Source organism: Electrophorus electricus, chromosome 3, assembly GCF_041902795.1.
Source record: "Electrophorus electricus isolate QZ-2024a chromosome 3, ASM4190279v1, whole genome shotgun sequence".
Taxonomy (NCBI): Eukaryota; Metazoa; Chordata; class Actinopteri; order Gymnotiformes; family Gymnotidae; genus Electrophorus; species Electrophorus electricus.
The window spans coordinates 3,849,188-3,861,128 of record NC_137499.1 but is presented as its reverse complement, the minus strand read 5'-3'; the positions used below and the strand labels follow the sequence as shown (position 1 = coordinate 3,861,128).

Sequence of the window (11,941 nt, the reverse complement as noted above, 5' to 3'; positions counted from 1 at the left end):
GCTAAGGGGTGCCAAGGGTAAATATGGCTGAGTACACAGGAAAGCAACAATAAAACAAGCATAAGGCAAACCTGACAGCCAACTTGCCACAACCAACAACCAGGGCTTAAATAAGACAGTGGAAGCTAAAACAAGGAGTGATATTGAGGAGTGCAGGAAGACAGGGAAACTATCAGGGATGTGAGGAGGGTGGCCATTTGTCACACACCCTGTTGACAAACAGGACAAGGTGCTGACAGAATGGACAAGACAGGGAGCTGGGACAGGAACAGGAGTGGAACACAGGACATGAGCAGGCACAGATGGACAAACCTGGGAGAAGGAATGGCCAGAACAGGACAAGAACCAGATGTAGAAACAGAGGCAGGAAGTCAAAGACCAGGCAGGAAACAAGGGTTACACTAGGCAGAGACAGGGCCAACAAGACAGCGCAAACAGAGGCAGAAGTCAGGCCAGGATCACAACCACAGGAGATGGGGTAGGACCACAGGCATGTATGGGACTCAGGGACAGATTGAGGGACAAAGTAGGATGGGGAAAAGGAGTTGGACCAGCAACACAGCTGGAAGAGGAGGTGGGCACAGAGTTAGGAGAAGAAAGGAGAAGCACTGGAACAAGGGTAGAGGCAAACAGGATGAACCACGAGAGGCACAGGAACAGGACAGAATCTGCACACAGGGATGGACACATGAACAGGGACAAGGACAAAACCAGGAGCAGGCAACACAGGAACTGAAGACACAGAAGCAGACAAGGGAACAGTAATGAGATGGCTGTGCCAGCCCCAAGTGGCAGGAACTGCAGGGGTCCAGGAGGCTGACGAAGAGGTTTTAAGTGTCATTGGCTTACTGTGATGTGTGACTGAAGGAGTTCTAGAGGTCTTTGGGAGCACACCTGATGCAGCTATTAGGGGTATAGGGGAGTCTTGGAGAAACCACAGGGACAGGCCTGGCACATGTCACTGGGACTTGGCATGGCCTCCATTCTAGGAACAGCCGAGTCCAGTGATGCAACATTCATCTGCAGCGGGCCCAAGGGCATGGCTACAGCAATCAGTGCAGGAGGTCCTGAGGCATGGCTGCAGCATTCAGCAACATTGCGGAGGTCCAGAGGCACAGCTAAGGCAGTCAGCAGGTCCAGAGGCATGGCTGCGCTGGTCAGCAATGGGTCCAGGAGACCTGTGGAGGGGGCTGCACTGCTCAGCAGCACTGCAGGGTCTGGAAGTGTAGCTGCAGTGGTCAATGACAGCAGGTCCAGAGGTACAGCTGCACCGGTCAGTCATCGGCAGATCCGGAAGGCCTGAAGACGGGCTTGTTCTGCTCAGTGGTGCTGCAGGGTCTGGAGGCATGGCTACAGTGGTCAGTGGCACTGCAGGGGGATCCAGAGGTGTACCTACAGGCACAGACCTGACACAGGGAACAAGAACAAATTGAGGCCTCCTGGGTGGCAAGGATAGGCCAGGAACAAGCTTATGATTAGTGGCACTCACACCAGGGTCCAGGACTTGTCAGAATGGGTTGCATCTCGCGCTGGGAGCTGGATTGGCCCGGGTAGCAGCATCCCTTGTGCCGGAAACTGGATCAGGCTCAGCAGCGCCACTCAAGACACAGGGGCTGGATCCAGCTAGGCAGCTCCTCTCATGCCAGGGGCTGAGAGGCATCAGGAACAGGATCGGGCCAGGCAGCATCTCTCACCAGAGGCAGAGACTGGCCGGGCAGCATCCCTCTCAGCAGGGACCAGAACAGGGACTGATGGGGAGTTTGGCAGCCACAGTTGGTGGACTAGGAGGAGCAAATCATGTAGAGGGCAACTGGAAGAAACCCTCCAACATCATAGTCTCCTGAACCCTGTGCTAGAGGATTAATGTTGGCCCACTTGAGCACCTTACCCTGGAGAAGTGTCCTCAAAAACACTACCTTCACAAACTCCAGGGGGGAGGAGGAGATCAGGGCAGGTCAGGTGCTGAAGGTAGTTACAGCATTGCATGATATGTTCCATTGACATACCCTCCCCATTACTCACTGGGTGTTGCCATACACAAGGGTAGTGCCAATGGTTCACCCTCCCAAAGAATAATGAGCAGGGCCCTGATGTAATCCATGTCCCCATCTGAGAGCAAGCCATTGTGTGGGGGTGCCTGGGCTGAACACATAGCACCGAGAGGTCCTCCTGCTGCATATTTGGTTTAAGGCTCAGTTGTTACACTTCCAACAGGAACAAGGCAGGAAGAAGAGGTAGAATGCAAAATGCAGGAGGCAGTTTTTCATGAGGAAACAAAGGGTAAAAAAAAAAAAAAAAGAGGCTAAGGGGTGCCAAGGGTAATCTAACACACAGCTGGAGTACACAGGAAAGCAATGACAATTAATATAAACAAATTTAAAGCCATAACTTACCACCATAACCAACAACCAGAAGATCAACCCACAGGGCTTAAATAAGCAAGACAATCAGACACTAAACAGATACAGGTGAGCATGGGGACAGTGGACACTAAGACAAGGAGTGGAGTAGAGGAACAGACGGGGTGGAGAAAACGAAACTAAGGCATGGAACAAGGGAGTGCAGGAAGACAGGGAAACCGTGACGTCAGGGACGTGAGGAGGGTGGCCGTTCGTGACACCCTTGATTTATTAATGTATTAAAATTAGAATTTGATGGGTTAATTATTGATTCCTTTTCTGATCTCACGTTGATATCATAATCTGATATACATTAAACAGAATGCAATTTATTATACTCTATAATTTATCTGTCTTTACCTTTGTATTAACTTGCATAGCCTGAAATTCCTCTATGCTGTATATCCTTTTTCTGCATGTGCCGCTTTCTGGTTGAAACTCTGTGGTGTTATCGTCAGACTCACATTTCTCTTTGTACACTTTGAGAGCCAGACCATCATTGTTATTTAGCATTAACATTCTTATACTACCATAAACGTCGCTTGCCTTGCCTAGCAACGTTCAGCATTATGATAATGGTTTTACCAAATGTCTCAAATGTTTCATTAAGTTCAGAACTGATTTTATATCGGTTTCTTACAATGTTTTTCAATTTTAAATTATTTTATTATGATTTACGTAATTGATGACAAACCTTTTCCACAATGAATAAATAGCATTTTGAAGTTTGTGGTATTGTTTTAAGCATTTTAGTAGATACCATGGAGAATAATAGTGTAAAAAGGATTATGTTGTCCAGACTACTAAAATATTCCGGGTAATTTTTATTGCCTAATTTAAGTATTCCTGTGGTAAATTGTACTGCAGCATCACTTTAATAAACTAAAGTTTTAGTAAATGTGTGTGTGTGTGTGTGTGTGTGTGTGTGTGTGTGTGTGTGTGTGTGTGTGTGTGTGTGGATAGGAGCATACTGTTAAATATATATTTCCAGTGGCCCTTCCTCTATTACTTTTTAATTGTAAAGCCGTACCTTTTGCTGTAACATTACTTTGCTCCAAGGATCTTCTGTGTTTTCCTTGGGAAGTCAGTTGAGAGCTAGTGATTTTCTAAGAGCACAATGCTCAGTTGCTACAGAATAGAAACAGATGCTTGCAGATAAAACAAAATAAGGTTTATAAAAGGATAATCTAACAGTATATATGTTACTGTTATACATGTTATGTGTTAATATATGTTAAACACAGAGAGGTGCAGTGCACTGTAGAGGTTTTTACATATTAAGTGTGTTCATGAAATGATGGCATCATGCAATTCATCATGCAGTTAAAACTATAAGAAACTGCAATCTGTACATCCAAGCTAAAGTAGGAAAATCTCTGGATATCGTGAACACCTGTCTTCAAAGCATTCGCTGGTGAAGTGGGAACTGGGAGTAACTGTTTGAGCAAGCATTGTGTGCAGGGAAAATTGTGTACAGTTTTCCATTGAAAAGTAGAAATGACAAAACTGAATAGTAAAAAAAGAAAATCCCTATTTCCTGCTTAGCCGCTTCACTGTGCCTGTGCCAGGTATCCTGAAAATCCCCACACACTTTCTCTATGGTGAAGAAACTATGATTGCTTGGGAAAAAAAGAGTATATTTTGCAGGACTTTTGCAGTTCCCACTTTCCTGGTTCCCTGTCCCTGCTATAAGGAAAGTCCCTGCTATAAGGAAAGTCTATAAGGAAACTCAACTCAACTTGCAGCATGCAGAACTTGCATGACCATAGCATGTTTAACGTATAAACAAAAGTTAAATAACAAAAGAAATATCAGGGTTCTTTTTGTGTATATATGTGTGTGCAAACATCTATTTGTACATGTGTGTGTCCATGCATGCATTTACAGCAATTAGCTGATGCTTTTATCCAAAGTGACTTACAATTATGAATGAGTACATCTTGAGGGTTAAGGGCCTTGCTCAGGGGCCCAACAGTGGCAACTTGGCAGTAGTGGGACTTGAACTGGCAACCTTCCAGAGTGTGTGTGTGTGTGTGTGTGTGTGTGTGTGTGTGTGTGCGCGCCAAGTTATTCAAATACAAACCCACAGAGCATTGCACACATTCTAAAAGTAAGCTAAAAGTATTCCTCATACCTAATAACTTTAAACATTACTTGTTCTCCTTTATCTCGATCAACTTCTAAAAATACCATGTGTGTAGATAATAATTTGTGGATTATGTTTTGCATTGTTTTAATTTGTGTAGTCTATGGAAGAGTTTGTTACTTTATTTACACTTTTTATCAGTTCTCACAAAAGTATTGATATATAATTCAGTAAAGCAAACCTGCTCTAAACTGGTAGTTTTGTGTCCCAGTGCATTGGCGGTTATTGTAAAGTCTTAATGACATGCACTCAATGTGAAACTATGTTTGCATGGTGAGAGTTATTTTCATATGAAACGAGAAAGATGTTGACAGGGCACCTGTTCATTCACTATTTTTAACATTATTAATTATTATCTGTTTGCGGGGCGTTTATTTAAATCCCTTAGTCTCACGTTCTCCAGTCACTAAACTAAACAGGGACGACTGACACTATAGTCAGTACAATATATTATATTATTGTAGTCTGAAACTGAATAAGTACACGGGTGTGGGAACAGGGGTGAACAATGGAGCAATGCATTTTCTGAATGTTACATTTATTACGACAAACCAGCTCACATGTTGTCCGTTTATATATGCATTTTGATTCGTGCAAGGACGGAACTGTGCGTGCAAAAAAAACCAAACAAAACAGGACAGGGACTGTGCGTACAGAAAGCAGGACAGGGACTGCGCGTGCAGAAAGCAGGACAGGGACTGCGCGTGCAGAAAGCAGGACAGGACTGTGCGTGCAGAAAGCAGGACAGTGCGTGCTTACGCAGAGAGAACGTCCGTGCGCGGTTCTGTCATTTGGCTGCGCCAGCGCGTCATTTGTTCCAACGCGATCCTGGCCATTCTCTTGCTCCGCTCACTCCCAAACCCAAATTGCTCGCTTGTCTGTTCCGGAGGTTTAGCCGCTGCTTTTGAGAGTGTTCGCGGAATGTAACCATGAATTAAACACACACCGACCACTCGTTGACGCCCGTTTATTCGCCCCACCAAGAAAAGGCTGCATGGTATGTGATAGAGCCCATTTACAATACGTTACGTTATTTCTACTCATTGTGTGGCATGTTTTATTCATCCCGTTTCGACAAGGTGTCATTACATGTTAAACTCTAAAGTACTGAGATTATTTCAGTCATACATGTGTTGTGAAATCAGGTAGCATACTATCTACTCATTCTTACCGCGGTTATTAAAAACATTGTCTTATCTATATGGGAGCGGTTTATGCAAATGAAAACTCATTCAATAGTTCAGACTCCGTTACTCTATACAGTAGGGTATTGCATTGTGACTCAAAACGTAGCGGTTTCTTCGTCGAAATCTTTCTTGGTCATACTTATTTTAATGATTTTTATGTCCAGAAATTAAAACTATTGTTTCATTTAAAAATTTATTCCCATTCCTTTGCCCGTTCTCTGTACCACTAAACGAACTCTTGCTACTTACTATTTTGTTAAATGCATAATATATGAATATTATTAATATTATGATTGATGATTCAAAGCACTGAAAGTGAGCAAACTACAGTGTATCATGAGCCTCTGCATGCAACAGTTCTTGGGATGCATTCAAACACAAATTAATAGACCTTCATCAGTAGTCTTGGAGGCTTTCATTAATGGACAAATTCCACAAAATTCCACAAATTATACCAAGTTGTACAAACCTAATACTAAGATTACTTTGTTTAAGTACTTTTAAAGCTTTAAGAGGGTGAATTACTATACAGCCCACGTTTTTGCTATATCCCAGCTCCTAATACATCTGAATCAAGCCATTTGTAACACTGAATACCTGAACCAGTTGTACTGGGAACTGGAATAGAGCAAAAAATATGGGTCCGATACTGGTTCCCAAGGAAGGGGTTGAATAACACTGGTCTAGCATAGGGAACACTACTGAGCTGTTATTTCATTCATTTTTATCAATGTCCAGAAGTGGTGTAGCATATATCCTTTTGTGGGCAGGGGTGCAGCAACGCTTGACTGTGGAACGACTGCTGCAATGGTCCTGGATCTGGGAGAGAACTGTATGGAGCAGGCTGATGGGGAGGGCATGGCAGCTACCAGTGCTGACATTCAAGAGGTGGAGTCCAGTTTGGAGAAGCCCAGACCTGTCTGGGCCAGGGCCAGGGCCAGAGCCAGAGCAAGTAGCATCACCCAGAGGGAAAGGCGGCTCTACAATGGGCCGCAGATTCACCCCTCCGCTGGCGTGCCTTGCAGCACGCCAGCAGAGCTCAGAGCCCAGGCTGCAGCTGTGAGCAGCATCCGAGGAACAGAGCCATTGGATGGACCTGCAAAGAGGGCGGAGCTCCGGAGGCCCCTCAGCCTGGAGGTCAAACCTCAACTCCCTCGGACCAATCCACAGTCTGAAAGGAAGGTGCTGCAGCCCCCATGGCGCTGTGGGGCGCCGTCGCCCCCCATGCGAAGTCTGACGAGCCCCAGCCTGGGCCCTGGAAGTTGGATGCGCCGCAGCGAGAGCACCTGCACTATGAACTCCACACCGACCCCCCGAGGGGGCAGAGGACGAATCCGACCAGCTATGTCCCTGCCACATATTGCCAGAGGTGTCGGGGCTGTACCGCTAACCACACCTTCTACTCCGCGTGGGCCCTGCCTGCTAGTGGCCCTGCGCCCTATAAACCTCGAGCAGGAACGTCAGACCTTTTTCCAGTCTGATTATAAATATGAGCCCCAGTTTCAGTATGCCTGCTCAGAGCCCAGCAGCGTCCTGGAGAAGTACAATGAAGGCTCTGCCCTTTTTCTTACCCAGGTATGTTTATTTAGGACTCACAAGTGTTATCAACACCCTATAGTACTGCTCAGTTTATCCAATACAATATTTATTCCTGTTTCCAGGCAGTTGGTGTTATGGAGTGTGTTTTGAGAAGGTTTGGCAACTATGAGAACTTTGAAGAAGTTACAGGAGGAAGTGTGTTACCAAAGAGTCGTGTGTGGGCAACTGCACGCAAGTACTTACAGAAAGAGGGCTGTGTGGGTGAGGTGTGTATACTTCTCTTTCTGCATGTTGTGCTTGAATGACTGACTTATGTAATCCCATTCTTTTGTTTGACTGGTGTTGGGTTCTCCTGCAAGGTGGTGGTGTGTCTCTCTGACGAGCTCCTGTCCCAGGCTGTTATGACAGTAGAGAGCTGTAGGCCAACTCTGACAATCAACTTGTCTGGAGCAAGACAACACTGGCTAGAAGGGATGCTAAGACATGAGATTGGTATGAACTTTAACTATTCCAGTAAAACAACTTGCTAACTTCCCATCTACGTGATTCTTTTACAGCTCAAAGGGCATATTTTCCAACATCATATGTATTTTAAAACTGGAGATAGCTTATATAATTGGGACTATTGATAAACACAGAACTGAATTAAAACACAAATTCACTCACAAGCCACTATGTGCCAAAAGATGGACAACAGTCTGTTATTGCTTATAAAAATGCATCTATAAAACAGGTTACCAGTAAGTATATACAAAGTAGGTATTTTAAATAAATAATACATTAGTTCATAAATAACAATAAATAATGCAATTCTGGTGGCTGGTGAGTATAAATGGTTTGTCATTTTTTTCCTGTTCCAAATGAATATTAAGTATACTGAGATATTTATCAGTCTTTGTAATTACTTTTGCAGTAGTCTTTGCAGAATAACAATTGTTTTAATGTCTTATTGTAATGCATACATCAAAAAAAGTGAAAAACCTTTTTTTTGGGGGGGGGGGGGGGGGTGACCAAAACATAAATAAAAATCCTTCTTATCTGTAATTGTAAATATTACAAAATATTTCCCTGGGAAAAAGTTAACCCCCCTCCAGTTGTCACTTGGCATAGGCAAGGCCACGTGTCTGTTGAGCATTAGTTTCCAGTTCCCTGCCCCCCTCATTAATCACCAATTCCCTGGCCCCCCTCGTTAGTCTCCAGTTCCCTGGGCCCCCCTCGTTAGTCTCCAGTTCCCTGGCCCCCCTCGTTAGTCTCCAGTTCCCTGGCCCCCCTCGTTAGTCTCCAGTTCCCTGGCCCCCCTCGTTAGTCTCCAGTTCCCTGGGCCCCCCTCGTTAGTCTCCAGTTCCCTGGGCCCCCCTCGTTAGTCTCCAGTTCCCTGGGCCCCCCTCGTTAGTCTCCAGTTCCCTGGGCCCCCCTCGTTAGTCTCCAGTTCCCTGGGCCCCCCTCGTTAGTCTCCAGTTCCCTGGGCCCCCCTCGTTAGTCTCCAGTTCCCTGGGCCCCCCTCGTTAGTCTCCAGTTCCCTGGGCCCCCCTCGTTAGTCTCCAGTTCCCTGGGCCCCCCTCGTTAGTCTCCAGTTCCCTGGGCCCCCCTCGTTAGTCTCCAGTTCCCTGGGCCCCCCTCGTTAGTCTCCAGTTCCCTGGGCCCCCCTCGTTAGTCTCCAGTTCCCTGGGCCCCCCTCGTTAGTCTCCAGTTCCCTGGCCCCCCTCGTTAGTCTCCAGTTCCCTGGCCCCCCTCGTTAGTCTCCAGTTCCCTGGCCCCCCTCGTGAGTCTCCAGTTCCCTACCCCCCCCCCTTCTAGGTCTCATGCTCTTTCATGTCCTTGCTACTGTTCTCTCATCTTTGTAATTGATGTTCTAAGTTGTGTTCTAAGTCCATAGTTCTGGGGTAAAAAGGCATTCATTGAGTTTTGCAGAGGCATTCAAAACAGAAAAAATATGTATAGTTGTCATAAGATGAAAGATCTATTCTAGCCAATTCAGTAAACCAGCCAATGGTCAAATTTTATCTAAAATTAGCTTTTTGTTGACTTTACATTGCTTATTTCTTTCTATTTAGTTTTAATGCATACTAGGTTTTCTAAAATGACATCCTACAAAGAACAAAGCTGATGTTGTTATTTATGTTATTCTTGTTGTTCATGTTTATAATAATAATAATAACAACAATAAGAATAATGGAAAAACTCTAAGACCAAGTTAAACTGGGGGTCATTAAGGTTATGGGAACAATTGGTCATGGAAAGCCAGTCTGGGTCTGTTTTTAAATGTAGTGATCGTATCAGAGCAGCAGATGGCTTAGGGAATGTTTTAGGAGCTGAAGCAGAGAATGCTCAGTCCCCAGCTGTCTGTTATGTGGCAGTCTAGTTTAAATCTAAGCTTTAGTAAATTCTAGATTCAGACACAGGAACACATACATGTTCATTGTGATGATTTCTTTCTTTCTGATGCAGCTTGCAACATTCTTGCTGATCTGCTTAAATCCCCGCTCTCAGGTACACATTACATACGAGGCGTGAACAACAACATGCAGCCTTGGGCCACTGCTGTTGGCAGAAAGCAGTTTGAACTGAGGCCAGCCAATCCAACGGAGGAAGGCCTGGCCAGCCTGCACAGTGTGCTGTTGCGGAAACAGCCGTTCTTATGGCGAGCTGCCCTTCTGTACTACACCGTGCACCATGCAGCCAGGATGAGTTTCAGCCAGCTCTTCAGTCATATCGCTCGCTTCGTCCAGGACCCTGCTGTACGCTGGGAATACTGCCTCCGTGCCAAACGGGGACAAACAGATACCTCGAAACCAGGTGAAGAAACATGGAACAGCAATCACACTTTCGACACTTTACCTTTTTCTGAGTGTTATGTCTTAATGGTGTTGCACTGATAATTTAACCTACAGGCTGCTTCAGTAAAGATCAGGTTTATCTTGATGGAATCCTAAGAATTCTACGCCATAGGACAAATATAGATTTCAAGATGCTAACCTCACTGGGAAAGGTACATTTTATTGATTGGAGTTGATTGTATCACTGCACACATGGCACAGAGTTATGACTGAAGGAAATCTTTCCTGCAGGTGTCTTACGAAGACGTGGAGCGACTTCGCCACCATGCCATTCTCCGTGGAACAAGGATCCCTCACTTCATGCGGGATGAGGAACGGTACCGGCAGCAGCTCGACCACATTGTCACCGTCAATGAGCTCAGTGATGCAGAGCTGCAAGAATTAATTCCCTGAGTATTCAGGCAGCCGGACAGCCGGAGAACGTGGGCAGATTTGAACATCTGCCTCCCTTTCACAAATATGCCCATCACAATCGAACTGAATCACTCCAGGAGTGACACCAGTGTCCGAAAGAAAAAGAAAATAAGATTCATTTCCACCTGGATTTTATCAGATTTCACATATACAGCATTTCATGCTGGTACACACTTGGTGGTTATGTCCAAGGAGAGGTCTTTACAATGGATTGACCATGTTGGTATCAGTGAAGTGATAACAGTTTTTATTAAAGCTTCTTGAAGTGCCACCACATCCACAATATTTATGTTTACAATTTGAGATCGTCAACTTCTCAGAACAATATACCTTTGTCAAATGGTTGAATCCTCAAAAATACTGTATAATAATGGTAGCCAATTAATTAGAGGCTAATGAAAGCTCAAAGGTATCTTAATTGCTTTGGCAGGGCTGCACTTATTATAAATCAATTTCCATATTTAAATGAAAGCTCCTAGCCAAGCCAGAGCTACTTAAAGTACCATTCACACTCCATCACTGACCCCACTTTCCCTTGTGTTCTCTACATGAACATTGTATTTAATGTAGTTCCTGTAATGAAGTTTTAATACACTGCTAGTTTTTTTTTAAAACCACTGTCAGTATATATGTATTTATGCAAGTATTTATTATTTATTTAACTCTTGTATTCATAATGAAAACTGAATGTTCTTGGTTTTAGCTTTATATCTCCATTGAAGGAGTACATTGTTGTACACCGTAGTATTACAAAAGGACACCAAGGATGTTCAACAAAAAGTTCCATGGTGGCTGTGAACCATGGTCGTGTCATTGAGGGGAAAAACACCACTAAGTGCAATTGACTTTTCACCCTATTAAATGACACCATTTTATATAAATGTCAACATAGAAAAGGCCACCGGTTGTAGTTCAATATGGACAGATGATGCGATTGTTCTTTTTGGAGCACCCTTGGTGGACTTCATTTCTCATGCTAATGTGATGTGAGTGCTCATGTAAGCCAGTTACCACTGCAGCCTCTGCTCTCAATGCCTGTACACAACCAACCAGATCTGGCCCATTGCCTGCAGCTTCCTCGGTGTTGTACATTTCAGAAGGAAGTGTGATGGACTCAGGAAGAGATGTGAGGAGGTGATGTGGATGTGCCTTAGATGGGTGGAGAACTCATCTGTAGTGGCCATTTGTATGCTTGAAAATACATATTAAACTTACTATAGTAATCTTCTCTGTACTGCACGGACAATGCACATTTCATGTTCAAAATACTCTGCAATTTATTAAAATAGTATAGACTTCACCACTGTCGTCCTAAATTCTGGAGTTTATGAATAAAGTGAATTAGGTTTGGTGTGCCATCATGGGCATAAAACTTCAAAAGGTCTTAAAAGCATTGTAGCCCTCTTAACATATTAAATC

At 44.4% G+C, this 11,941-nt stretch overlaps 1 protein-coding gene across 2 annotated transcripts; it reads left to right on the top strand.

Moving 5' to 3' along the window:
- The first annotated feature begins 5,357 nt into the window (after positions 1-5,357).
- kiaa0895l lies at positions 5,358-11,822 on the top strand. Of its 2 annotated transcripts, XM_027011460.3 has the most exons (7): positions 5,358-5,542; positions 6,503-7,307; positions 7,394-7,537; positions 7,631-7,763; positions 9,762-10,067; positions 10,163-10,260; positions 10,340-11,822. In XM_027011460.3, the coding sequence occupies exons 2-7, from the start codon at positions 6,540-6,542 to the stop codon at positions 10,499-10,501; spliced, it is 1,611 nt and encodes a 536-aa protein (XP_026867261.3). In that variant the 5' UTR covers positions 5,358-5,542; positions 6,503-6,539; the 3' UTR covers positions 10,502-11,822. The 2 variants fall into 2 exon arrangements, with proteins under 2 accessions (XP_026867261.3, XP_081566005.1); XM_081709879.1 differs by lacking the exon at positions 10,163-10,260.
- Positions 11,823-11,941: the final 119 nt, after the last annotated feature.

Excerpts from the sequence above, each read along its gene's own strand:
- kiaa0895l (XM_027011460.3), top strand. The coding sequence starts at position 6,540 with ATGGTCCTGGATCTGGGAGAGAACTGTATGGAGCAGGCTGATGGGGAG. Across the intron at positions 7,538-7,630 it reads AAGAGGGCTGTGTGGGTGAG|GTGGTGGTGTGTCTCTCTGA; the intron begins GTGTGTATACTT and ends TTCTCCTGCAAG. Across the intron at positions 10,068-10,162 it reads AACAGATACCTCGAAACCAG|GCTGCTTCAGTAAAGATCAG; the intron begins GTGAAGAAACAT and ends TTTAACCTACAG.